The sequence below is a fragment of the Electrophorus electricus genome, chromosome 11 (genome assembly GCF_013358815.1).
Source record: "Electrophorus electricus isolate fEleEle1 chromosome 11, fEleEle1.pri, whole genome shotgun sequence".
Taxonomy (NCBI): domain Eukaryota; kingdom Metazoa; phylum Chordata; class Actinopteri; order Gymnotiformes; family Gymnotidae; genus Electrophorus; species Electrophorus electricus.
Window position 1 is genome coordinate 21,522,227 of NC_049545.1, and position 25,000 is coordinate 21,547,226.

At 43.0% G+C, this 25,000-nt stretch overlaps 1 protein-coding gene across 1 annotated transcript in view; it reads right to left on the reverse strand.

Annotated features, from left to right (window-relative positions):
• The window catches only part of cdh23 (cadherin-related 23), a 211,069-nt gene that overhangs the window by 58,402 nt on the left and 127,667 nt on the right, over positions 1–25,000 (reverse strand). The window contains exons 13-14 of the mRNA XM_035531500.1: positions 4,881–4,945; positions 4,544–4,781 (exon numbers count right to left, since the gene is read on the reverse strand). Coding sequence (XP_035387393.1) covers positions 4,544–4,781; positions 4,881–4,945 — 303 coding nt within the window. The remainder of the gene's footprint in view (positions 1–4,543; positions 4,782–4,880; positions 4,946–25,000) is intronic.

A 25,000-nucleotide genomic window follows, 5' to 3' on the forward strand; every position in this document is an offset into this window, starting at 1 on the left:
TAAACGCAGTGGTATAAACACTAACATAGACGCGGGATTCAGAGTGGTATAAACACTAACACAGACGAGGGATTCAGAGTGATATAAACTAACACAGATGAGGGATTCAGAGTGGCATAAACACTAACACAGACGAGGGATTCAGAGTGGTATAAACACTAACACAGATGAGGGATTCAGAGTGGCATAAACACTAACACAGACAAGGGATTCAGAGTGGTATAAACACTAACACAGACGTGAGATTCAGAGTGGTATAAACACTAACACAGATGTGGGATTCAGAATGGCATAAACACTACCACAGACGAGGGATTCAGAGTGGTATAAACACTAACACAGACGTGAGATTCAGAGTGGTATAAACACTAACACAGACAAGGGATTCAGAGTGATATAAACTAACACAGATGAGGGATTCAGAGTGGCATAAACACTAACACAGACGAGGGATTCAGAGTGGTATAAACACTAACACAGATGAGGGATTCAGAGTGGCATAAACACTAACACAGACGAGGGATTCAGAGTGGTATAAACACTAACACAGACGTGAGATTCAGAGTGGTATAAACACTAACACAGATGTGGGATTCAGAATGGCATAAACACTACCACAGACGAGGGATTCAGAGTGGTATAAACACTAACACAGACGTGAGATTCAGAGTGGTATAAACACTAATACAGACCAGGGATTCAGAGTGGCATAAACACTAACACAGACGAGGGATTCAGAATGGCATAAACACTAACACAGATGTGGGATTCAGAGTGGTATAAACACTAACACAGATGAGGGATTCAGAGTGGCATAAACACTAACACAGACGAGGGATTCAGAGTGGTATAAACACTAACACAGACGTGAGATTCAGAGTGGTATAAACACTAACACAGATGTGGGATTCAGAATGGCATAAACACTACCACAGACGAGGGATTCAGAGTGGTATAAACACTAACACAGATGTGAGATTCAGAGTGGTATAAACACTAACACAGACATGAGATTCAGAGTGGTATAAACACTAATACAGACCAGGGATTCAGAGTGGTATAAACACTAACACAGACAAGGGATTCAGAGTGATATAAACTAACACAGATGAGGGATTCAGAGTGGCATAAACACTAACACAGACGAGGGATTCAGAATGGCATAAACACTAACACAGATGTGGGATTCAGAGTGGTATAAACACTAACACAGACGAGGGATTCAGAATGGCATAAACACTAACACAGATGTGGGATTCAGAGTGGTATAAACACTAACACAGACGAGGGATTCAGAATGGTATAAACACTAACACAGACGTGGGATTCAGAGTGGCATAAACACTAACACAGACGAGGGATTCAGAGTGGCATAAACACTAACACAGACGTGGGATGAGAGCTGACAGGAATAGGAAGGGCACTGGATTGGTCTGCACACTACACTGGCAAATGGCCAATGAGAAAGGGTGACATGAAGCCTATGCAAATCACATAATGAGGAAATGGTTATGCTAATTGTGAGAACTTTGGACCAAGCAAGTAGATGTATGTGAGACAGAGGCCATGGCAGAGAGTGATAGGGAGAGAGGGAGTGACAGAGTGAAGAAGAGAGATGGAGAGAGAGGGGATGAGGGAATACGTACAGTCCACCTGTACCCACCTGAGTGATCCACTAACGCACCTAAGCAGTGCCTAACTATCTTGTCCTCTGTGATATAGGATTAGGGTTAGGATTAGGATTAGGGTTAGTATTAGGGTTAGGATTAGGGTTAGGATTAGAGTTAGGGTTAGGGTTAGGATTAGGGTTATAGGGAGATTACTGAATGCTGCGAGAATACACCTGCTTCTCTCCTGATCATCTGCCATGTCCTCAGACAGAGCTTTTTAACATCCCTCCTGAAGACCATATGGTATATACTTTAAATGAAAGTGGACATCCTTCACCAAAACGTATGACTCACCAGAAAACCTCCTTACTATTATAGGGAAAATGTTACATCAGTACTGACAGAAAAACTGAAGTTTAGCACATAAGGAACCAAAAGAAGAACAAAGACAAGAAAACGGAAAAGAAACGAACCAAAATTCAAAGTATTCTCCATTTCTTATGCTGATGATGTCAGATCACACACACCGAGAGGAGAGAAATAAAGCTCTCATTTTAAACACAATTCCTCTTACTACAGCTTTGACAAAAGCTTCAGTGCAATAACACATCTGGTAAACAGCAAGCAGATCAATGTAGATGAAGTTATGAAGAATCCACTTTACAATACACAAATCAGAGATGCTGCCATTGGTTGTTTTGTGATTATTTTCTTAGTTATATTTTTATTTTTATATGGTTTGAGTTAAAAGCAATCTGAGCAAACTAGGGGTGAACAGCTGAGATGAGAGTGAGATCAGAATGAGATGAAGTTGAGATCAGAGCGAGTTCAGAGTAAGCATTTCCTGGGCTTCTGTGGAGAGTGGGGGGGGGGGGGGTGAATTAGTGTTGAAGTTGAACTGGAAACGTGGGTTTAGTGTTGAAGTTGAACACACTTCCTTGCCTCTCCTCTCCTCTCCTCCACTCTCATCCCCTCCTCCTCTCCTCTACTCTCATCCCCTCCTCCTCTCCTCTCCTCCACTCTCATCCCCTCCTCCTCTCCTCTCCTCTCCTCTCCTCCACTCTCATCCCCTCCTCTCCTCTCCTCCACTCTCATCCCCTCCTCTTCTCCTGTTTTCCTTTATTTTTACTTCATTTTTCTACTTTATTTGATTCCAAATTGCATAAAAATGATATAAACAGGAAATGACTCCTCTGAACATGTCCAATATGATATAGTTCATTAGAGATGCTACGTGTCATGGACAGAGAACGTCTTACTCTGATCAGACTCTGCAGCAGGTTCCTCCACTGATGTCCCAGACTGCCAAAGACTAACACAATGGCCTCAACTTTCAACCCTCACCTCTCAGCGCCAGTTAATGGCAGCTATTTTAGCACTTTTGTAGTATATGACTCTTCTAGTAATAAATCAAAAGCACATGATATTTCAAAATGAAAACGTTCTTCTGAACATATGTAAACAGATATGTCCAGTGTATTTGCAATTCCTGGGAAAACTTCAGTTGTGCTGTTGAGCTGCTCTGGCCTGAGTCTGGAGTAGATTTTCACATCTGGTGTATACGGGATAAGTGTTGCTATCAGGACAGCAGGCCGATCATATCTAGCAGTGGACAGACCTTTAAAGGAGCCGCAGCCATTACCAATGCATGCAGATGAAGAGAGGAAACACTATGGAACACGGAGGGACAGAAACCGAGCCAGATTATCTGAAGAATTTGTAAATCTGCACAGATCATAGATGCATTGGTAGAGTTTGTGTGTGAGCTGAGTGGCATCTTGGTCGGCTTTGCCTAGGGGTTCAAACTACAGCAGTAACGCAGCTGCTGGAGGTGAAATCAAATATGTCTCGCAGTTCTGTGGCCTTCACAAATACCGACAGGTCCTTGACCTCGGAATCACAGACCTGCACTGACCCCTGACTGCTTGAAGACCCTTTAAACTTTTTGCCTTCTTCTACACAGATCTTTCAGGTCTGGCCAGTCACACCACACACCACACCTCCTGGTTCTATCCAGTCACACCATACAGAAGTAAAGAGTGTGTGTTCTGTCCACTTCTCTTACGCACGTGTCACCACTGGTGTGTAGCAGTATAAGCCCAAGTCCCTCTGGGAAAGAATGCACCCAAAAAATAAGGTTGTTGCATGCATATAACTACTCAAACAGGACAACTGTCCTGTTCATGGAGATGCAATGAGCAGATGATGTGGAAGACCTGTGGCTGATGGGAAGAGAACCAGAGGAATATATTACAATCAAAAATAGCCAGAGCTTTTGATACAGTAACATTAGATAGATAGATAGATAGATAGATAGATAGATAGATAGATAGATAGATAGATAGATAGATAGATAGATAGATAGATAGATAGATAGATAGATAGATAGAATAAGGCTCGTACACACACCTCCACAAGCACAACCTTCAACACATCACAGTGTGACTCTGTGTCTCTGATTAGAGCTGAATTGCAACGTTACAGTGTGACTCTGTGCCTCTGTTTAAACCTGAGACACATAACAGTGTGACTCTGTGTCTCTGTTTAGATCTGAGGCACAGCACCATGTGACTCTGTGTCTCTGTTTAAACCTGAGACACATCACAGTGCAACTCAGACACTGAAGTGTTTCCACATGACTCACAGAGAAACAGGACAAACCAAAATGTGATGGGCCAGTTCCACATCCTGTCCTGCTCTTCCTGTCCATAAAACCTGTTTGTTGCTCCTCTATTCTGAAGTGCTAGGTACCTTCTGCCAAACATTCTTAGACTTTAGACTCTCCAAAGAAAGTCTGAGAAATACAGCTAGGGTGATCTTTATTGCCATGTGTAAAGTGTAAAGTGGACTGAGCAGCACTGCTAAGGCTCAGCGTACAGGCACGCTAATGGACGTGACACCTTTCAAGACAGGGTTTCGGGCCGGAACCTCACCCGCACGCGTGCCACCATCTGGGGTGTCTGCTGGTTCTCCATCAGGGAGCCCGTGTAGGAGTCCTTCTGGAAGACTGGGGGATTGTCATTCACGTCCACCACGTTAATGCGCAAGCGGCCCGTGGTCTCCTCCCCGCCGCCGTCACGGGCCAGCACCGTCAGCGTGTACCGCCTCACTAGCTCATAGTCGAGCCTGTCCCGCAGTGCCACCCAGCCCGTCTCGGTGTCCAATGTGAACCTGGGGGAGGAGCAGGGACAGGAGAGAATCACGTGGCTAAGGGCGTGGCTAAGATCGCGCCGGTGGAGTGAATGGTAGAATAAGGAAGGATGAACTCACTGGTCTGGATCATCGCTGAAGTAGTAACGTACCACGCCAAATGTGCCAAAGTCATTATCGACAGCCTGCAGAGAGAGAGAGAGAGAGAGAGAGAGAGAGAGAGAGAGAGAGAGAGAGAGAGAGAGAGAGAGAGAGGGGGATAGAGTGAGAAAGAGAGAGGGGCAGAGAGAGAGAGGGAGAAAGAGAAAGGGATAGAGTGAGAGAACGAGAGCTAGAATGAAGAGGAAGACCAAAATACATTGTGTGTATGTGTCTGAGAGAGAGAGACAGAATGAGACAGAGAGAGAGTGAAATACCGAGCATAACTGTGCTAGTGAGTTTAGCCATTGTTCAGTAAGAGTCAGTGAGCCAGAGCGTGAAACATCAAATGAACACACTACACACTGCAGAAAGTCTTTAGTTCTGCACGATTAACAATAAAACACACACACACACACACACATTATCCAGAGAGTGCAGGGCTCTCACCAGATGGCTGCCCTATCCTTTACCCTCACAACAACAGATGCACACACACACACACACAATGAGTCTAGGTGTAGGTGTGCATGTGTGTGTGTTTGTGTGTGTGTGTGTGTGTGTGTGTGCGTTTATGTGTGTGTGTGTGTGTGTGTGTGCATGTATGTGTGTGTGTGTGTGTGTGTGTGTGTGTGTGCATGTATGGATGTGTGTGTGTGGGTGGGTGAGTGTGTCGGTGAATGTATGGGTGTGAGTGTGTGTGTGTGTGTGTGTGTGTGTTTTTGTGTGTGTGTGTGTGTGTGTGTGTGTGTGTGTGTGTGTGTGTATGGGAAAAACCTCTTCTTCAATACTGCAGTGTGGGAAGTTAAGTTTCATGCTTTGATTTTGCAGGTATATTTATGAAAATAATTATTTAAAGGTATACAAAGGCACAGCAACCACAGCTCAGAATAAATTAGAAGAGGAAATATTTTCATTATCTCTTTTTCTGCATCTCTCTCTCTCTCTCTCTCTCTCTCTCTCATTCTCACTCACTCTCTCTACACTCGCAGTGTGTTATACCAGATATGCAAATATGCACCAGTGAGAGTGTGGGAATGTGGGTTTGTCTGTAGAAAGGTGCGGGGTGTGTGAGGAAGCCCAGGAGACTGTGAGGTCATTTTGAGAGCAGTGAGAAGACTGTAGTCACTGTGAGAGTGGTGAGAAGACTGTGAGGTCACTGTGAGAGTGTTGAGAAGACTGTGGTCACTGTAAGAGCAGTGAGAAGACTGTGGTCACTGTAAGAGCAGTGAGAAGACTGTGATCACTGTAAGAGCAGTGAGAAGACTGTGAGGTCACTGTGAGAGTGTTGAGAAGACTGTGGTCACTGTAAGAGCAGTGAGAAGACTGTGAGGTCACTGTGAGAGTGGTGAGAAGACTGTGAGGTCACTGTGAGAGTGGTGAGAAGACTGTGAGGTCACTTTGAGAGCAGTGAGAAGACTGTGAGGTCACTGTGAGAGCAGTGAGAAGACTGTGGTCACTGTGAGAGTGGTGAGAAGACTGTGAGGTCACTGTGAGAGCGGTGAGAAGACTGTGAGGTCACTGTGAGAGTGGTGAGAAGACTGTGATCACTGTAAGAGCAGTGAGAAGACTGTGGTCACTGTGAGAGTGGTGAGAAGACTGTGGTCACTGTGAGAGCAGTGAGAAGACTGTGGTCACTGTGAGAGTGGTGAGAAGACTGTGAGGTCACTGTGAGAGTGGTGAGAAGACTGTGAGGTCACTGTGAGAGCGGTGAGAAGACTGTGAGGTCACTGTGAGAGCGGTGAGAAGACTGTGGTCACTGTGAGAGTGGTGAGAAGACTGTAGCCGGCGCGAGGGGCGGGCGCGAGGGGTGGGCGCGAGGGGCGGGCGCGAGGGGTGGGCGCGAGGGGTGGGGTTGTTCACAGGGCAGCTGCAGACCGTGAGTGGCAGGTGCTAAACGATGTTTGCGCAACAGAACGGGGGGTGACAAAACAGAACAAAGTGAAACCTCTGAGACCTGCAGCCTGACACAGCCATCAGTGGAATGTTCCGGAATAGAAGCATTTGAACGCACACAAAAAATACAGCCTATCAATCTATAACCACAGCACTTAAAGGGAAATCATACGCAACAATCACATCTGTCAGTTACTGCCTGAGGTTCTACAAATTGTGCAGGACAGGGAGCTTCTGCACTCTGCTTCTGGATGGGGTGCGTTTCCACTCCACTGACCCAGTGAGGCTCCTTTAAGGCCTGACGACGGCAGCCGGTGAGCGTTCTCTGTCTAGATAAGCAAGAACCTGGCTAGGAATGCTCCCCCTACGCATATCAACAGCATCAAAAAGGAAAATATGTCAGACATGACAAAAAAAGGGAGAGTCAGGCCTCAGCACAGAGGGGGACGGGGCTGTGTGCCAAATTCTCTCCCCGGGTCAGTTCATTAGTGCCAGCGTGCAGCACACGTCGGCAACGTGGAGGTTCGCATTGTTCGGGCTGTCTATGGGCTTCTGAGATGTTCCACTCGACGGTTCTCATGCAGGTCTTAATTACAGCCGGCTTGATTAGCTCTGTCTTAATTAGTTCTGTCTTAATTAGTGGTTTCCTCTTCTACATTCTTGTCTGTTTCTTTGGATGCTTCATTCTCTTCCATTACACATTCAGGACTGTGCTGCTGAACTGGGTGTTCAGGTAAGTACCAGACTTCTGAACCCTGTACAAACCCACCCAGAATGTCCCCCACTTCAACTGTGTTTAAATAACCTTGAGACTTCGGTTGAAAACCATGAGATCAATGTGAGAACTGCACTAGCCAGTGACTCTGACAGTTTTATCAAACACACATACACACACACACACACACACACACACACACACACACACACACACACACACATATACCATACACTGTACCTGAGTACAGATTTGAAATGAGTGTTTCAGGTACCTGCTCTGCTTAAACTGCATGCGCCTTTGAATTGGTAGTCTGGCTAAAAGCCATGTGCACTGTGTGTGGCGTCTGACGAAAGACCTTCTCTCCATATGAAACTTCAGAGGTCCTGGCAACAAGGTCTCTGCTGCAGAACTGGCAGGATCCAGTGGGAACCTGCTTTTAATTTCAGTTGTTTATAGAATGTTTATTTTAATCCATTTAGTAAAATCAACTGCTGCCTATTAGAGGACCAGTTTATGATTCCATTATTGAGGACTAGTTTGTGATCCCATTATAGAGGACCAGTGTGTGATCCCCTTATAGAGGATCAGTATGTGATTCCCACACTATAACGACATAGTTCTGACTGAAGTGTTAAAATCATCTAGTTATGTTTGCTGGTTCCTTATTGTCTGCTCTGTAAATCTGAATAATTTATACAACTACAGTTCAAGGATACTTGTGGGTGAAAATGATGATAGTGTGTTTAGCACATCTCCTCCTTCTTCCAAAAAGGTGTGTGTGTGTGTGAGAGAGTGTGTGTGTCCAGATGTGAACTGACATGGTGCTCAAATTGCTTTCTGCCTTTCTGCTGCTTCTTCAAACTTGTGGGAAGAGTCTGAGGAAACCAATTACCTACTGTCAGACCAACCATCAAATACACAGCGCCATAAACACACACAGCCACCCACACACTAACACCCAGGCAGAAAGAGAGGTAACACAGGCCAGCACTCCATCCTAACATAAATATATCAAGCAATATCTGCACCCCCCCACACAGACACAGACACAGACATAGACACACTCTCACATACAAATAAACTGAAATATCAGTGGATGGTGAGACTTAAGCAGGTCGAATGTCACCTCCAGTTCTGAACAAGTCTCAGCCATTACTCCCCTCAGATGCACGTCTGGCTCAGTTTGAGGCTGAGTGGAGCGACTTTAATCAGCTGTGACCCTCACACATGTACAAAGACGGCTGCAATTTCCCACTGTATAATTATTCTGTTTGTCACAAGAAAATGTTTGAATTACTCTAGAAACTTTGGCCTGAGAACTGGTCACCTTTCCAGCGCCTGGCAGCAGTAGCACCTAGACAGACACCAGAAGATCAACACTAGATCAGCGTTGAGTGCTTTCAGGAGGGAATTCCAAAGACTCAAACCCTTCTACGCATCTCCTACACATGTCCTACACATGTCCCGCACATCTCCTACACATGTTCCGCACATCTCCTACACATCTCCTACACATGTCCCGCACATCTCCTACACATGTCCTACACGTCCCGCACATCTCCTACATATGTCCTACACATCTCCTACACATGTCCCGCACATCTCCTACACATGTCCTACACATGTCCCGCACATCTCCTACATATGTCCTACACATCTCCTACACATGTCCCTCACATCTCCTACACATGTCCTACATATATCCCGCACATCTCCTACACATGTCCTGCACATCTCCTACTTATCTCCTATACATGTCCCATACATCTCCTACACATGTCCTACACATCTCTTACACATATCCCGCACATCTCCTACACATGTCCCGCACATCTCATCTACATCTCCTACACATCTCCTATACATGTCCCGTACATCTCCTACACATCTCCTATACATGTCCTGTACATCTCCTACACATCTCCTACACATGTCCTGTATATCTCCTACATGTGTCCCGCACATCTCCTGCACATCTTGTCATAAGGGCTCGAGCATGGTTTCCACTAGAAGCCTCATTTCCACTCATCTCAGCACCCACCACATCAGGGATCCATGTTTCGTAATGGTTCAGGTGTGCTGGTAGGTGGAGTTACACCCTACACAGGAAGCTACTACAGAAATTAAAGAAATATGTACATTTCAAAACTTTATGGCATTTTCCTGACCAAGAATACCAGTCATTTTCTCCTTATTGTTGTTCAGAGTTTACCACACAGAATATTCTTAATAATACATGTGCATATTTCAAAAGAATAATGAATTATTCCATTTGTCTCTGGCTATATTTCCCTTTGTGTTTGTAACAAACATTCTGTTACAACAATGACAAATCTGTGGATGTTTTCACATGTGCCATTTCAGCAGTTCAAGTGGTCTCAAAGTCATACGTGACCAGATGAAATGAACTCAGACCTCAGACCACCCCCCTGGGTCTCAGTACAGTTTGTTTATGGTTCGCTGGTGTTCTGTGAGGGCTGCCAAATCTGAGTGTTTTGAAGGAAATGATTAATGATGACAGATGGATTCCCTGTGAATACAAATTTCCACATCAGAGAGGGCTGCAGATATTCTAAAAATAATATTTTAAAAGCCACCAGTTCATCAGTTTTATCAATTCATAATTTCACAATCAACATCTAATCAAATACAAATCCATGCAAACAAATCCTTCAAACCTCTCTATTCCAGTTATATTTCCCCTTTAATTGGGTGCACTTCGTTATCTATAATTTTACGGCAAGTTTTGCCCATTGTGGGGGGGGCATGAATCACAAGATAGCAGTGTCACGCCACCCGTTTCCTTGGATAACTACGACTCCCAGCATTCCGATGACCAAAACGTCCAGCCAATCACCAACCATACACATGTTCATAATCACCGGACTGTTAACATCACCTGCTACTCATCTACACTACCTATTTATACCTGACATTACCAGACACACACTGTAAAGTTTTACCACTTGAACTGTCAGTGCATACTGAGCATTATTTCCAATTGTCTTATGGTATTTCTGTTTTTTGTCTGATTTTGTCCTGTGTTTTTGTCTGCCTGATTAGATTGTCTTTTTGGATTTCAACATTGGCCTGTTTATACCCTGTTTGGGATGCATTCTGTTACTTCTATGGTACTGGTTCTGACCCTTGCCTGTACTTTCACTACCGTGTTTAAAACCACACCTCATTCTATCTGCGAGCATCTCACTTTATCTGAAATGTTACAAGCAGAAAAAAAAACTAGTCAGCTAGCATTTTGGTTCAAGGGTCAGACCAAGATGGTGGCCAGTGCACTGTTTTCATCCCTTAAATACAGCCCACTAGATGTCATTTGACATTTATAAAATGTAATTGTCTGAGGATATGATTACTTATCATTTTTGTTGGTGCAGACCTTCTTAGCTGACTATGGAGCCAATCATCATAGCAACAGGTTTTTAAAATTTTGTTTATTTTTCAATCATCCTTCTCTGGTCTCCCTAAGCCAGTATGGATCTCCGCGAACATGGCAAGAAGAAAAAGGATCAAGAGAAATTTCTGTCTTCTGAACCTATGGACCTTGGAGTTCATTATCGGGTCTGCAAAGATGGGAGGTCAAGCTACTGGCGAAACTTCCTCTGTTGACTTGGAATACAGATATGTGTGCAGTCACGACCCTGAGCCTGTCTGGAAGTATGCCAAGAACTCATCACCCTGTCTGGAAGCATGACCAGAACTCATCACCCTGTCTGGAAGTATGCCAAGGACTCATCACCCTGTCTGGAAGCATGACCAGAACTCATCACCCTGTCTGGAAGCATGACCAGAACTCATCACCCTGTCTGGAAGCATGACCAGAACTCATCACCCTGTCTGGAAGCGTGACCAGAACTCATCACTCTGTTTGGAAGCGTGACCAGAACTCATCACCCTGTCTGGAAGCGTGACCAGAACTCATCACCCTGTCTGGAAGCATGACCAGAACTCATCACCCTGTCTGGAAGCGTGACCAGAACTCATCACCCTGTCTGGAAGCATGACCAGAACTCATCACTCTGTTTGGAAGCGTGACCAGAACTCATCACCCTGTCTGGAAGCATGACCAGAACTCATCACCCTGTCTGGAAGCATGACCAGAACTCATCACCCTGTCTGGAAGCATGCCAAGGACTCATCACCCTGTCTGGAAGCATGACCAGAACTCATCACCCTGTCTGGAAGTATGCCAAGGACTCATCACCCTGTCTGGAAGCATGACCAGAACTCATCACCCTGTCTGGAAGCATGACCAGAACTCATCACCCTGTCTGGAAGCATGACCAGAACTCATCACCCTGCCTGAAAGCATGACCAGAACTTGTGACCTTGCAGAAAAATGGCTTTGGTTTATGGCTTTGAAGATTTGACTGCCTCACGCAAGGCCTGTTGTAGCAGCTGCCAGGAAGGAAGGAAAGCGCACTGTGTTGGTGTACATGTGATAAATGATGGCAAGGATGTTTGGCCAGAGACATAATAGTGGGCTCATGCACGTTTCAGGGACTTGGCAGTTAAATGATGAGTGTATGTGGCCTCAGGCAGCTAAAGAAATTCTGACCCTTAAGTTGCTGCCTGGAAGGTAAAGATTCATGCTCTAAGCAGGGAGTCTGACTTTATTTTGAAGTGTTGCAGGTTTATCGTTTCCTTTATTAAGGGATGAGAACTATTCACTGTGATTACGTATCACTGCTATTTTTCTGTCTTTGCATGTTCCTCTTAATGCCAAGACATCAAGTTAAGTGCAAAGCATTATTTTTAATTGCAAAACAACATAAAACTTAATTTTCTTTTTAAAAACCACACACAGTGTTGATGCTGCTCACTGGAAGTCACAACAGGGCAGTAAGATTTGGTTTTCACATGACTCAGGGGAAGCAGATGGTGCTTGGATATGTTTCCTGGAGATGTGCTAGATCCAGAAGGCAATATGAATGGGCACGGCGTTATTGTCTTATTCTAATCTCCAATGGTAACGGTACTGTTTTTCATCTTATGAACATATACAGCTACAGTTCCAAACAGCTAGTTTCAAAACTGATGCGTTACATAATGTAGCTAAGTATCCAAATGCCTTAATTGTATTAGGAGGTGATTTATATATATGCTAAATGTAATGTGGTGGCCCGAGTGCGGAAGGGCGTGGAGCAGGATGCACAGACTCTCTTGACATGGACGGATATTTATTACATATGACATACCGGCACTCACATATAAAACGAACGATGAAGATGAACATGAACACTTTTAACAGTAACGAGACTAACCTTAACATTAACACGCTACACCAACATCTACAAATACATTAACAATGACCAACACCCTGCACACAAGGACACGGGTTTATATACATAAAGACAAGACAAGGTGCAGGGGTGTGAAGGTGTGGCCACAAACAAATATCCTCCCACTTCACGTGGTTGGGCCAAACCACGTGACTCGCGGGAGGCGGGCGCTCTGCGACACTAAATGGGTTATTAGACAGAGAGCCTCCCTGTGTAGGCCATTCATCTGCCTCTAATTTCATTCAGTTCATGCTCAAAATTAATTTAATGTGGAGGAAAAAATATTTGACTCATGGAGTATACCTGGAGTATGGAGTAAAACCCATGGAGTATAGCTGGAGTATGGCATATACCTGGAGTATGGAGTATAAATGGAGTAATATTGACACTAATGTTACAGATGATCAAAGGGAAATAGCTGGCTATTGTTCCAATTTTTTATAGTAAACTATTTGAATCTAAATGTAATGAGGACTCTATTTCTCAGTTTATACAGTCTGTCCCCAAAACAAATGTGCTTAGTGTCTCACAAAAAGAAGAACGCAATATAGACCAATTACACTGGACGACGTTACATATACAATCCCGTGCCTTAAACCTAACAGGTCCCCTGGAGTGGATGGCTTGACTTCAGACTTCTACAGGACATTTACAGGACATAAATACCTTGCTCTATTTCTTCTAGAACTCTTTCAAACTAAAGTTAATGTTTCCACCTACGATGACTCAAGGCTTATTAACACTAATCGCTAAACCTAATAAAAAACCCCTTGTCTACAGTACTAAGAATCGGCACCCGATCCGCATGCTAAATAATGATTATAAAGTGTTTGCTTTGATTTTTGTAAAAAGGATTTCAAATGTATTTTATAATATAACTGATGATACCCAGGCATATACGGTATCTAACAATGTCAGGCTGGTTTTACACCTCATCCATTATTCTGGTCTCTGCCAAGACAAACGTTTGATTCTCTTTTTGGACTGTTGGAGAGGTTTGGATTTGGAACATTGTAATTCTATTAAGATGTACAAAAATATACATTTTTCTATTAAACTTCGTTCAGGCAATTCCCCAAGGTTATATTTGCAGTGTGGAATTAGACAGTGCGGTATTAGTGTGGTATTAGACAGTGTGGTATTAGACAGTGTGGAATTAGACAAATGTGGTATTAGACAATGTGGTATTAGTGTGGTATTAGATAAGTGTGGTATTAGACATGTGTGGTATTAGACAAGTGTGGTATTAGACAAGTGTGGAATTAGACAAGTGTGATATTAGACAAGTGTGGTATTAGATAAGTGTGGTATTAGTGTGGTATTATACAGTGTGGTATTAGCCAATGTGGAATTAGACAGTGTGGTATTAGACAAGTGTGGTATTAGACGTGTGGTATTAGACAGTGTGGTATTAGTGTGGTATTAGACATGTGTGATATTAGACAGTGTGGTATTAGACAGTGTGGAATTAGACAATGTGGTATCAGTGTGGTATTAGATAAGTGTGGTATTAGTGTGATATTAGACAAGTGTGGTATCAGACATTGTGGAATTAGACAGTGTGGGATTAGATAGTGTTGAATCCAACCTGTACATGGAATTTCATTCCCAATATAATTTTTTCCCCAAACGAGGAGGCCTTAACTTTGTTTAATTGTGCAACTGTAATTTTGACAAAATCCCTCTGGAAGTGTCATGCTTTCATAGGAAGACGCTTCTTTCATGACCTTTGATCTACAAGCATAAGATATAGATATGACACATGGAACAACAGAGATGTACTGTATAAAGGAACTCTTTGTACCTTGATAACCGGTTTGTCTGTGGAATGCTGTAGGTCAGTCAGTTGTTTAATCCTGATGATTGTTTAATGATATACAGTATGTTGGTCCCTGTTAGATAATCTGCTGTTGTGATTGGTGCAGCTCCATAGAAACATAAAAGTCTTTCATCTGACTTTATTGCCTTTGGATCCCACTGCCACTGACATTGGATGGATACGTCTGTATCCTCAAGTACAGATTAATAATTGTAGAATAGCTGCAGTGTTTGTGAAGGAAGTGTTCTCAGCTCCATGTGTGCTTTCTCAGTAGCCTTGTGAGTGGCCTTAACTTAACTTTTGCCCTCAAAATATTTGACTCAATAAAGTCAAAAAAGTGAACCAACTTAAAATTTTACATATATTCACCCCTCAAGAGGTTTTTCCCCCCCAAAGATTTAAAGACGATATAGATGTTTATTGCTCTTTTAGTAGTTTAAACCCCTTGTTTTGGAACTGTGCCCACTCCAACTCCTGGACAGATATTTGTTAATTTATTACTCAGAAAATTGATAGTGATTTCTCGTTTTGTTTTGAACATGTGTTGTTTGGTGTCATAATGATCTCCTCTACCAAGACAGACAAGTACTATATAATCAATCTTATCTTACTGCTAGCCAAATTCCATATTCATAAATGCAAATTCCATATTCATAAATGCAAATATTCAAACTAAAATCCCTCTCTGAGTTTCTTTATTAATGAAGCCAAATAATACCAGAAAACAATTACTGATTCTGACAAACTATCTAAATGCTCAATCTGTCTAAATCCTTTGATATCGTTGCATAATCTTTTCCAGACTCTAGGCTGTTCTCTCTCTATCTCCGGGTTCTAGGTTGTACTTTTTCTTTACTTGCTTTGTTTTTTCTGTTGTTCAATAAAAAAATACAAAGCTTGTTGGTTCAGGATGGAAGTGAGTAACTTTACCACTAGTGAGGAGGACACCACTACAGGTGTACTAACCACGTGCTGTCTGCTTGTTGCATTGCTAAGGCTGGGCTAGCGTCTTGCTTTTTGTCACTGGAATCGTCATAAGTAACTTTTGCAGTAGTTTAGGAGAGGACATTGCAACCATGCTGGTTGTAGTGTGTGTGGTTTTTTTTTTCAGACAAGGGCAGGTGGGGTCATGGGGTTAAGGTCAAGATTCATAAGATTCAAGGTTCACTATCCCATGAACTAATCTTAGCTACATAGATAGCTGGCTAACATATAGGCAGTTATATGAAAAAAGATAATGCTACCTTCTTTCATATTGCAAGATAACATGGACATCAGCTTCTTTTTTAATTTCATAGTCAGAAATATTTATTACTGTAATCTATACATTCCATGATATTTATTCATGGAGATGTGGGTAGAAATATTTGCTTTTGGGTGATACAGGGTGAAATCAACTTTAATATTTTTTTTCTTTTCATGATGTATACCATTCCAGCCCAGTCATAACCATCTGAGTTCAAAGTTTATATTTGAGTTTATATTTGAAGTTTGAATATTTTAGTTTCACTTTTCTAGTTTCAAAAATATTTCCTCAAAGTCTGAATGCTTTACATAGCTTCTGCTGTCTAAATGACATACCGTTATTCCATGTAATTAAATGATATACCATTGTTCTATGTAATTAAATGATATACCACCATTCCATGTAATTAAATGAAATACTACTGTTCCATGTAATTAAATGACATACCATTGCTCTATGTAATTAAATGATATACCTCTGTTCTATGTAATTAAATGATATACCACTGTTCTATGTAATTAAATGATATAGCTACCATTGTTCCATGTAATTAAATGATGTACCATTTTTCCATGTCATTAAATAATACATCGTTGTTCCATGTAATTAAATGATATAAAATTGTTCCATGTTGAAGAGGTGATCACCACACAGGTCCACGTCTTTTATAATCAAGTTGATGGATTAAGTTCAAGACACAGCATATTTTTGTTTAAACTATTTTATGCAATATGTGCATTATGCTATATGTGTAATACTAACTTAACCTACACCAACAGTGTTCAGTTTTTATGTCAATAGTCTTTAAAATGTAAAACAATGTACACATTTTAAATGTGTTTGTGTTCGATAAATGGCCATATTAGCACCATTCATCTCCGTGCTAAGAGATGAGCCCTAACATGACGAGGACCACCCTGTTCCTCACGTCAGAGTAGCAGTCTCCCAGAATATCTGTGCACATCCCTGCAGAGTTCAGTGTTACACAGATTTGAGCTCTCAACAAGCTTTGGTGTGAACAGCAAGTTGTATGAGATCTCATTGACCCTGAAGAGGAGTAGAAGAAGAACCTGGTCCCATTTACAGTTCACTTCACATTGTGAACATAAAAAGAATTCCGGTCAGTCACAGCTGGCACACTTATCTGGTTCATTTGTATATAAGTGAGTTCAGTTCTTTTAAAGAGAACCACATGTAACAGCACCCTGAGGGACCATCTGTGTGGTTTTGTTTGTGTGTATGTGGGTTCATTTTTGCATGGAATGTTTTGTGTGTATGTGGTTTGGTTTGTGCACATGTTTTGTTTTGTTTTGTTTTGTATGAGCTATTCTTGGCTCTGTCCAGTTGGGTGAAATTACAAAGCACGGTACACACACACACACACACACACACACACACACACACACACACACACACACATACACATGCTGTGAGGGTTAATGTTTAATACCTATGAGATGGTGAGGTGCCCACACAGTAATACCAGTGTCCTCTGACATCTCTGACTTTGTACTTCCTGATAAAAGGTTGCGTGATGGAGAGATCTCTCTGAAATTTGATTAACCAAAACAGGTTTGTTTGAAGTACACCGTAACAGGGATAGACACTCACCCAAACTTATATGTTAAATTCAAGTTTATTTTCTGGACCCTAATAGACTTTTTGGTTTGTTGAGGTCTGAATAGCTGGCTTGTTCTCCCTAGCATCCCACATCTGACTTCTTAAAGGACAGTCATAAAATATTTTAACCACAAAGTAAAAACTAAGATGCTCATCGACCTACATGTTAAGCACAAGAAGACAAAGACGGTCCTTACGAACAAGAGGAGGAAAGAGTCCAGCCAGGAGACATGGTGCGTTTATTAGGGGTTTGGGTCACGCAGCCTGGTGGCAGCTTTGAAGTTTGTTCAAGGTTCTTGTACGACACCTAAAACCGTCCCTTGGGAAATATTTCGTGTTCGGTTGATGTGAAAATGAATAGTGGGTATAGTGGGTAATGAAGAGATGCAGAAATGGCTGTAATTCACAGGGAAACATGTTTGGAGGATGAAGAGTTGAAAGGTGGCAGAAAAGACAACCATCACCTCCGGATGTTTACAGAATAAACCTGTTACTGCAATTAGACAAAGACGCACAAATACCAGCAAACATTAACAATCACGCATGTAAACAGATGGGAACACGTGTATTTGTAGTTTGCACACGCTCATACACACACGCGTGCGCTCACTGGCACAGAATTAGATTCACATAAATAAAAACTCCATACACACACATGCACGCAACACACACACTCATATACTATCGAGTGAGAGGAGCCTTTTAGCATACTGTGATATGAAAAGCAAATAAGTCAAACAACAATAAGCATGGAGAATTAGAAGAGTAAACACAGCAGAGTAAACACGACAGAGTAAACACCGCAGAGTAAACACAGCAGAGTAAACACGACAGAGTAAACACGAAAAGAGTAAACAGTAGAGTAAACACAACAGAGTAAACACGACAGAGTAAACACAGCAGAGTAAACATGACAGAGTAAACACAGCAGAGTAAACACAGCAGAGTAAACACAGAAGAGTAAATAAGGGCAGATGAATAAGATGAGAATAAGATGTAGTAACTAAAACTGGCAACAAAAGTGACTAAAAGTAGAGGATGAGTGAAAAGAGGAGAGGAGAGAGATATGGACATCAGACGAGTGGAGGGAGAGACAGAGGGGTAGTTATGAGACAGAGGGGTAGTTATGAGACTTACAGAGAGGTAGTTATGGGACAAACAGGGGGAAGTTATGAGGCAGACAGAGGGGTAGTTATGAGACAGAGGGGTAGTTATGAGACTTACAGAGAGGTAGCTATGGGACAAACAGGGGGTAGTTATGAGGCAGACAGAGGGGTAGTTATGAGACAGACAGGGGTGTAGTTATGAGGCAGACAGAGGGGTAGTTATGAGGCAGACAGAGGGGTAGTTATAAGACAGACAGGGGGTTAGTTAGTTATGAGGCAGACAGAGGGGCAGTTATGAGGCAGACAGAGGGGTAGTTATAAGACAGACAAGGGGGTAGTTATGAGGCAGACAGAGGGGCAGTTATGAGGCACACAGAGTTGTGACGTGTTGCTGTGAGTTGGCGCTTGCCTGCCGTGCGTTTCCTTGCTGTGGATGATGAGAGTTTTGGAGTAAGAACTAGCCCTGCACAGCCATTTCAGCAAGTCTCTGGCACACAACACAGCGGATCTCAGCCACCTCACACAGACTTCGAGCGGGTCATCACCGGAGCCCACTGTATTGTCTTTCCTCATAGCTTTTCCCAACTATCAGGTGGCAGTGGAGCAATACAGATTGGGCTGGTGGGGGAGAATTCATTGCTCTATCTCCGGGTGCAGATGCAGAGTCTGTTTTTAACTCGTATGCGTTAGAGGGAGATGAAACACTCTGAGATGATTCAGTCGTTGCCAAGTTGGATGAGCATTTTGTGCCAAAGTGCAATGTTAATCTCGTTAACATGTCCGTGTGGTGTTTACATTTGCTAGGAGACAAATCCCAAGTGAAATAAGCAGTCATTTCACCTTTGGAACTGCAGCGTACCAGTGACTTAAAACGAAGGAATCAGACAGCCAGGGTTTTTACAACACAAACCTAACGACAACGTCGTGGGGGTGGGGCTTTCCATATCATTAGCATAAAGTTTCACTTTTTTCAAAAAGTGTTCTTTTTCTCAGTTGCAAAGTTACAAAAGAAGAAAATGTGAGCATTCGTGCCTTTCCAGAGGAGAGAAATGGGTGCAGTTTATCTGGAAAAATCAGACAGGCCTAGCCAAACTTCCAGGGAAAACTCTGATGTGCAGTAGCCACTTTACATAGGACTGTTTGGAAAATATAATTCCAAGGAAGATCTTGCCCCAGAACTTACTGCCAGGGTTCTCCACTCTGGTGCCGCAGTTCCCATGGTGATGTGCTTTTTGCATCAGTCACTGTCCTGGGGTGTCTTGTTTCTCCACACATCCTTGGTTGCTGGTGTTCTTAGTTTCTGTCTCTTTTTCCTGTGTATTTTCCTGCTTAGTTTCTAAGTCTTTATATGCGCCCCTGTGTGTTGTGACAGCTTTACTCCGCGTGTTTTGATGCTGCTGTGGTTCTGTTTTATGTGCATGTTCTTCATCTTTCTTCTTGTTTCTTTTTGTTTGGTTTTGTTCTTGGTTTACTGTTTGTATTATTGTCATGTCCTGTGGTCTCTTGGCCTTTTGACTATGGACTGTTTAACATGTACATGGATCGTCATGGATCTGCTCACAATAAATGTTGCACATCTACACACTTGTGTCCTGATTCCACTCCCTCGACGTTACATTTACGCAGAAGCCCGATTCTGCTCCGTCCATTTACCCTGCAGACACGGCAGGTACCACCAACATGTTGGTTGGTTGGCGGGTTTATTTTTCTTGTGTTTTATCCATTTACCGTGTACAACAAATCTGCACTTTGCTAGAAAATGTTACATGATGATACACATCAAAGAACATTTTATGTGGCTTGAGTATGTCAAAACATCACTCAAACAACACTCAAACATTACACAAAATAGTTTGTCAGAGAGATAATCTGCTAAATCTGATTATGGATATATTCTTTAAGATAATTCTGAGAGAATATTTGACATAATTCTGAGAGCATTCTTCCCATGTTATTCACAAAGCATGTAACAATAGCACGTTAGAGGTTGTTCTCATAAACTGCCAGTATAGTGCAGGATGAGGTTAGCCGATTACAGAGTATATGGCGTGGGGAGGAAGCCACATTCTGGAAGAGAGCCCTGACAGCAAACCTCTCAAATGTTAGGTAGCTAACATGAGAGCTGGCCATGGGAACCAAGGTGGTCTCACACCAGCAACACTTCAGCAGACCCCTAAATCCTACGCTGCCAAGATCACCAATCTCTGCCAAACCCTCACAACCATCACCAAACCCATCACCAAACCCATCACCAAACTGCTGAAGAAAGATACATCCTGGATGTGGAAATAACCACAGGAACCAGCGTTTAAGAGTGAGGGCTAAAATCACATCAGCATCAGTGCAGTCCGTCTGTAGTCAGGACCTGGGGTACCGCAGGTGACAGGAGACGTAGCTGAACTTACACCCGTCACATTCTGTACATGCACGCTATGAAAAAAGAAAAGGGATTCTCTGTCTGCAAAAGAGTGCTTAGCTCGTTTGGGCATGTGAACAAATTTCACTTTATCTGAGAGGCTCAGATGGCTTTGTTCTGTAAACCAATCACGAACCCACTTGATCATTTATGAATAAACTCTTATGATGTTGATCAACCACCTCCCAAATGCCAATGACTGAGACTTACGGCCTTTAATGTGCTAACAGGTGCCAGGGAAACAGCTGGTCATCTACCGCCCTCCAGGTTCCCTAGATCACTTCATTGATGAGCTCGACATCCTTCTGAATCATTTCCCCATTGAAGGAAATCCACTCATTCCCCTTGGTAACTTCAACCTTCCATCAGACAAGCTGCATTCCTCCTGCATCCTTCCGCTGTTGACAGCATTTGACCTCACCCTCAACCACTCTCCTCCGACTCACAAAGCGGGTAATGTTCTGGACCTGATCTTCACCCATACCACCACAACATCGGACATCGTAGTCACCCCCCTCCACCTCTCGGACCATCACTTTCTATCCTTCTCTCTCTCCCTTCCTTCTCTTTCCATCCAGTCCTCTCTAACGTGTTCCTCCTTCCTCTGTTGCAATCTGCACTCCATAACTCCCTCTTCCCTTACTTTTACTATTTGTCCACCCTTCCTCACCCTGACTCTCTATCCTCTGTCTCTTTGGATACAGTTACAAATACTTTCAATTCTACACTCTCCTCATCAATGACTCTTCTGTGCCCTCTCTCCTCTAAACCCGCTAAGTCCTCCCCACCTGCCCCCTGGCTAACAGAAACACTTCGCTGCCACAGGAGAGAACTAAGGACTGTAGAGAGGAGGTGGAGGAAATCTCGCATAGATTCAGATCTTAGCTCATACAAGTCTCTCCTTTCCAAATTCTCAGTGGAAGTAACATCTGCAAAGTCATCCTACTAAAGAAAGAAATTCGAATCATCATCATCTGATCCACACAAGCTCTTCACTATTTTTTCTTCTCTCCTTAATCCTCCTTCTCCCCCTCTTTCCTCATCTCTTACTCCAGAGGATTTTATCACCTTCTTTGAGGAGAAGGTTGCAGCAATCCTCCAGTCCTTTTCCTCTGTTCCCACTCCTCCAACCAACGTGCATTCCCCAACATCCAACTCTCTGACTTATTTTTCTCCTCTCTCCACAGATGAAATTCTTCAACTCCTGACGTCCAGCAATCCAACTACATGTCCGCTGGATCCGATTCCTTCTGCTCTGTTCCAGACAATCGCAAGAGATCTGCTTCCTTTCATCTCTGTCATCATCAACAATTCCTTATCTTCTGGATATGTGCCTACTGCATTCAAAACCGCCAGGGTGGTACCAATCCTCAAGAAGGTCACACTTGACAGCTCCAGCGTTACCAACTACAAACTGGTATCACTTCTCTCTTTCCTCTCAAAAGCCCTTAAACGAGCAGTTTAGAATCATTTGAACCAGCTGCATGATCCCAATCAATCTGGCTACAAACCGGCACATTCTACAGAAATGGCCCTCATAGCGGTGACTGAGAAACTTTATGCCACTAAAGCTGCCAAACAGTCATCTGTTTTGATTCTTCTAGACCTTTCAGCAGCCTTTGACACAGTGATCCACAACATTCTTCTCTCTGTTCTTTCCAGGCTTGCTGTGATTGGCTCTGCTTGGAGATGGTTTCAGTCCTATCTGGATGGATGGTCCTATCAGGTGACATGGAGAAGATCCACATCCAAACTGTGTAGACTCTCCACTGGTGTTCCACAAGGCTCAGTATTGGGCCCCGTTCTCTTCTCTTTGTATACTCGTTCTCTTGGTGATGTAATATCTTCTCATGGTTTCTTCTACCACTGCTATGCTGATGACACTTAATTATTTCTTTCTTTTCCACTCTCTGACACGCAGGTCTCCAGACGTATCTCGGCATGCTTGACTGACATCGCATCATGGATGACAGCCCACCACTTGAAGCTCAACCCCAGTAAAACTGAGCTTCTGTTCATCCCAGGTACTCCCAACCCTTACCATGACCTCACTGTTTCCTTTGAGAACTCCATGGTATCAGCATCCGAAGCTGCCCATAGCCTGGGCATAAATTTGAACAATCAGTTGTCGTTCTCAACTCGTGTTTCTAATCTAACCCGGTCTTGCAGATTCCTCCTTTGTAACATACGAAGGATTCGACCCTTTCTTTCACAGGAAGCTACCCAGGTGCTTGTGCAGTCTCTTGTGATCTCAAAGCTAGACTACTGCAACTCGCTACTTGCTGGTCTTCCTATAAGAGCCATCAAACCTCTACAACTTGTCCAGAATGCAGCACCACGACTGGTCTTCAATCTTCTGTTCACACAAGTTACTCCACTGCTTCCCTTCCTTGGCTCCCTGTAGCTGCACTCATCAGATTTAAAACCTTGATGCTTGCCTACAAATCCAAAAATGGACCAGCCCCTTCATACATGAGGTCAATGGTCAAAGCCCGATCTGTACCTTGAGTACTTCAAACCTCAAGTACGGCTTGTCTTGAAATACCTCACTTCAGGTCTCATGGACGACAAGCAACGAGACTATTTTCTGTCCTGGCTCCAAGATGGTGGAATGAACTCCCACTTGCTGTCCGGACAGCAGAGTCCCTTGCAGTCTTCAAACGCAGACTGAAGACCCATCTATTTGCAGAATATTTAAAGGACAACTGACACTGCTCCCTTATTGACTGACTAATTTAGTACTTATTGTAGGGCATTATTTATGCTTTTTAACAAACTCTAGCACTTATTGTTTAGAGCACTTATCATTGTTTAAGATAGAGCTTATGTATTTTGCACTTCTAGGCATCAGCATTCACCCCTGTATTCTACAGTATTCTAGTTCATTGGTATGTTTAATTCTAACCTGCTGTACTGTACTTGGATATATTCTATGAGTAAATGACAAAGCACTTTTGTAAATCGCACTGGATAAGAGCGTCTGCTAAATGCCGTAAATGTAAACGTAAATGTAATGGGGGCTACAGACATCTCGTGGAAGGATCCACTGATGGTGACAAGGAAAACATAACATCCAAACCTGCTTCTTCACGGAGGCTGGACAGCATGAGGAGAGAACCATTACTGCCAGACTCACATCATCACACATTATCTGATTACTGAAGTGCATATAAACCCGTTAATCGGATTACTGACTGAATTTGCATTCTTGCTGTTATCGGATTATCGAGTGCATGTCAACACACTCATTGGTTGCAGCTGCGGAAACTCACAATCATCTGAGTTCTCACCAACTGCCTCCAAGTCCATAACCTGCTGTGGCTACACAGGGCGAGGCACTGCCCTCTAGAGTCCGACAGATGACACTACCGGCTCGTTACAGGGACACTTCATACAGTAATATAGCTTTAAGGAACGCCACCTTCTGGGAAGGACAACCCATGTGCTGCTGTGGACGAAGGAACGTCCACCCCAATGTCCGAACCTGCAGGACTGTGAGTCCAGGTGCTGGGTGGCGTGTGCTTTTTCATGGTTATGAGGTTTTGGATATGGAGCCATCCCTAAGGCATGTTTGAATCATTTTATTTTACATGTGTATGTGCAGTAGAGTGTTGGGGGATTTGAAAAGAAAAAAAAAAGTTGGGAAAAGATGTTTGTCTTTTCTTTTCAGAAAAGAGAGCGATGTAGAGAAATAGGAGTATTTCATAGGTCGTTGTGCATCACATGACAGGGTCACATGATGGTGTGCTCTTGCGAGACTAGAACACGGAGTTTGTCTTTGCTAATCATGTGCTGGAACTGGAACTTCTCGTTAAATAGTTCAATGAACAAATAAAATCCTGAAATAAATCTGACTGTTTGGAATTGTATGATGGCATTCATAAAATAGCTTCATTAATTATGGAATCAAATGGGGTTCAGAACTTACGGGTCAATGACATGCACGCGCATACACACAGACACACACTATGTTCACACACCAAA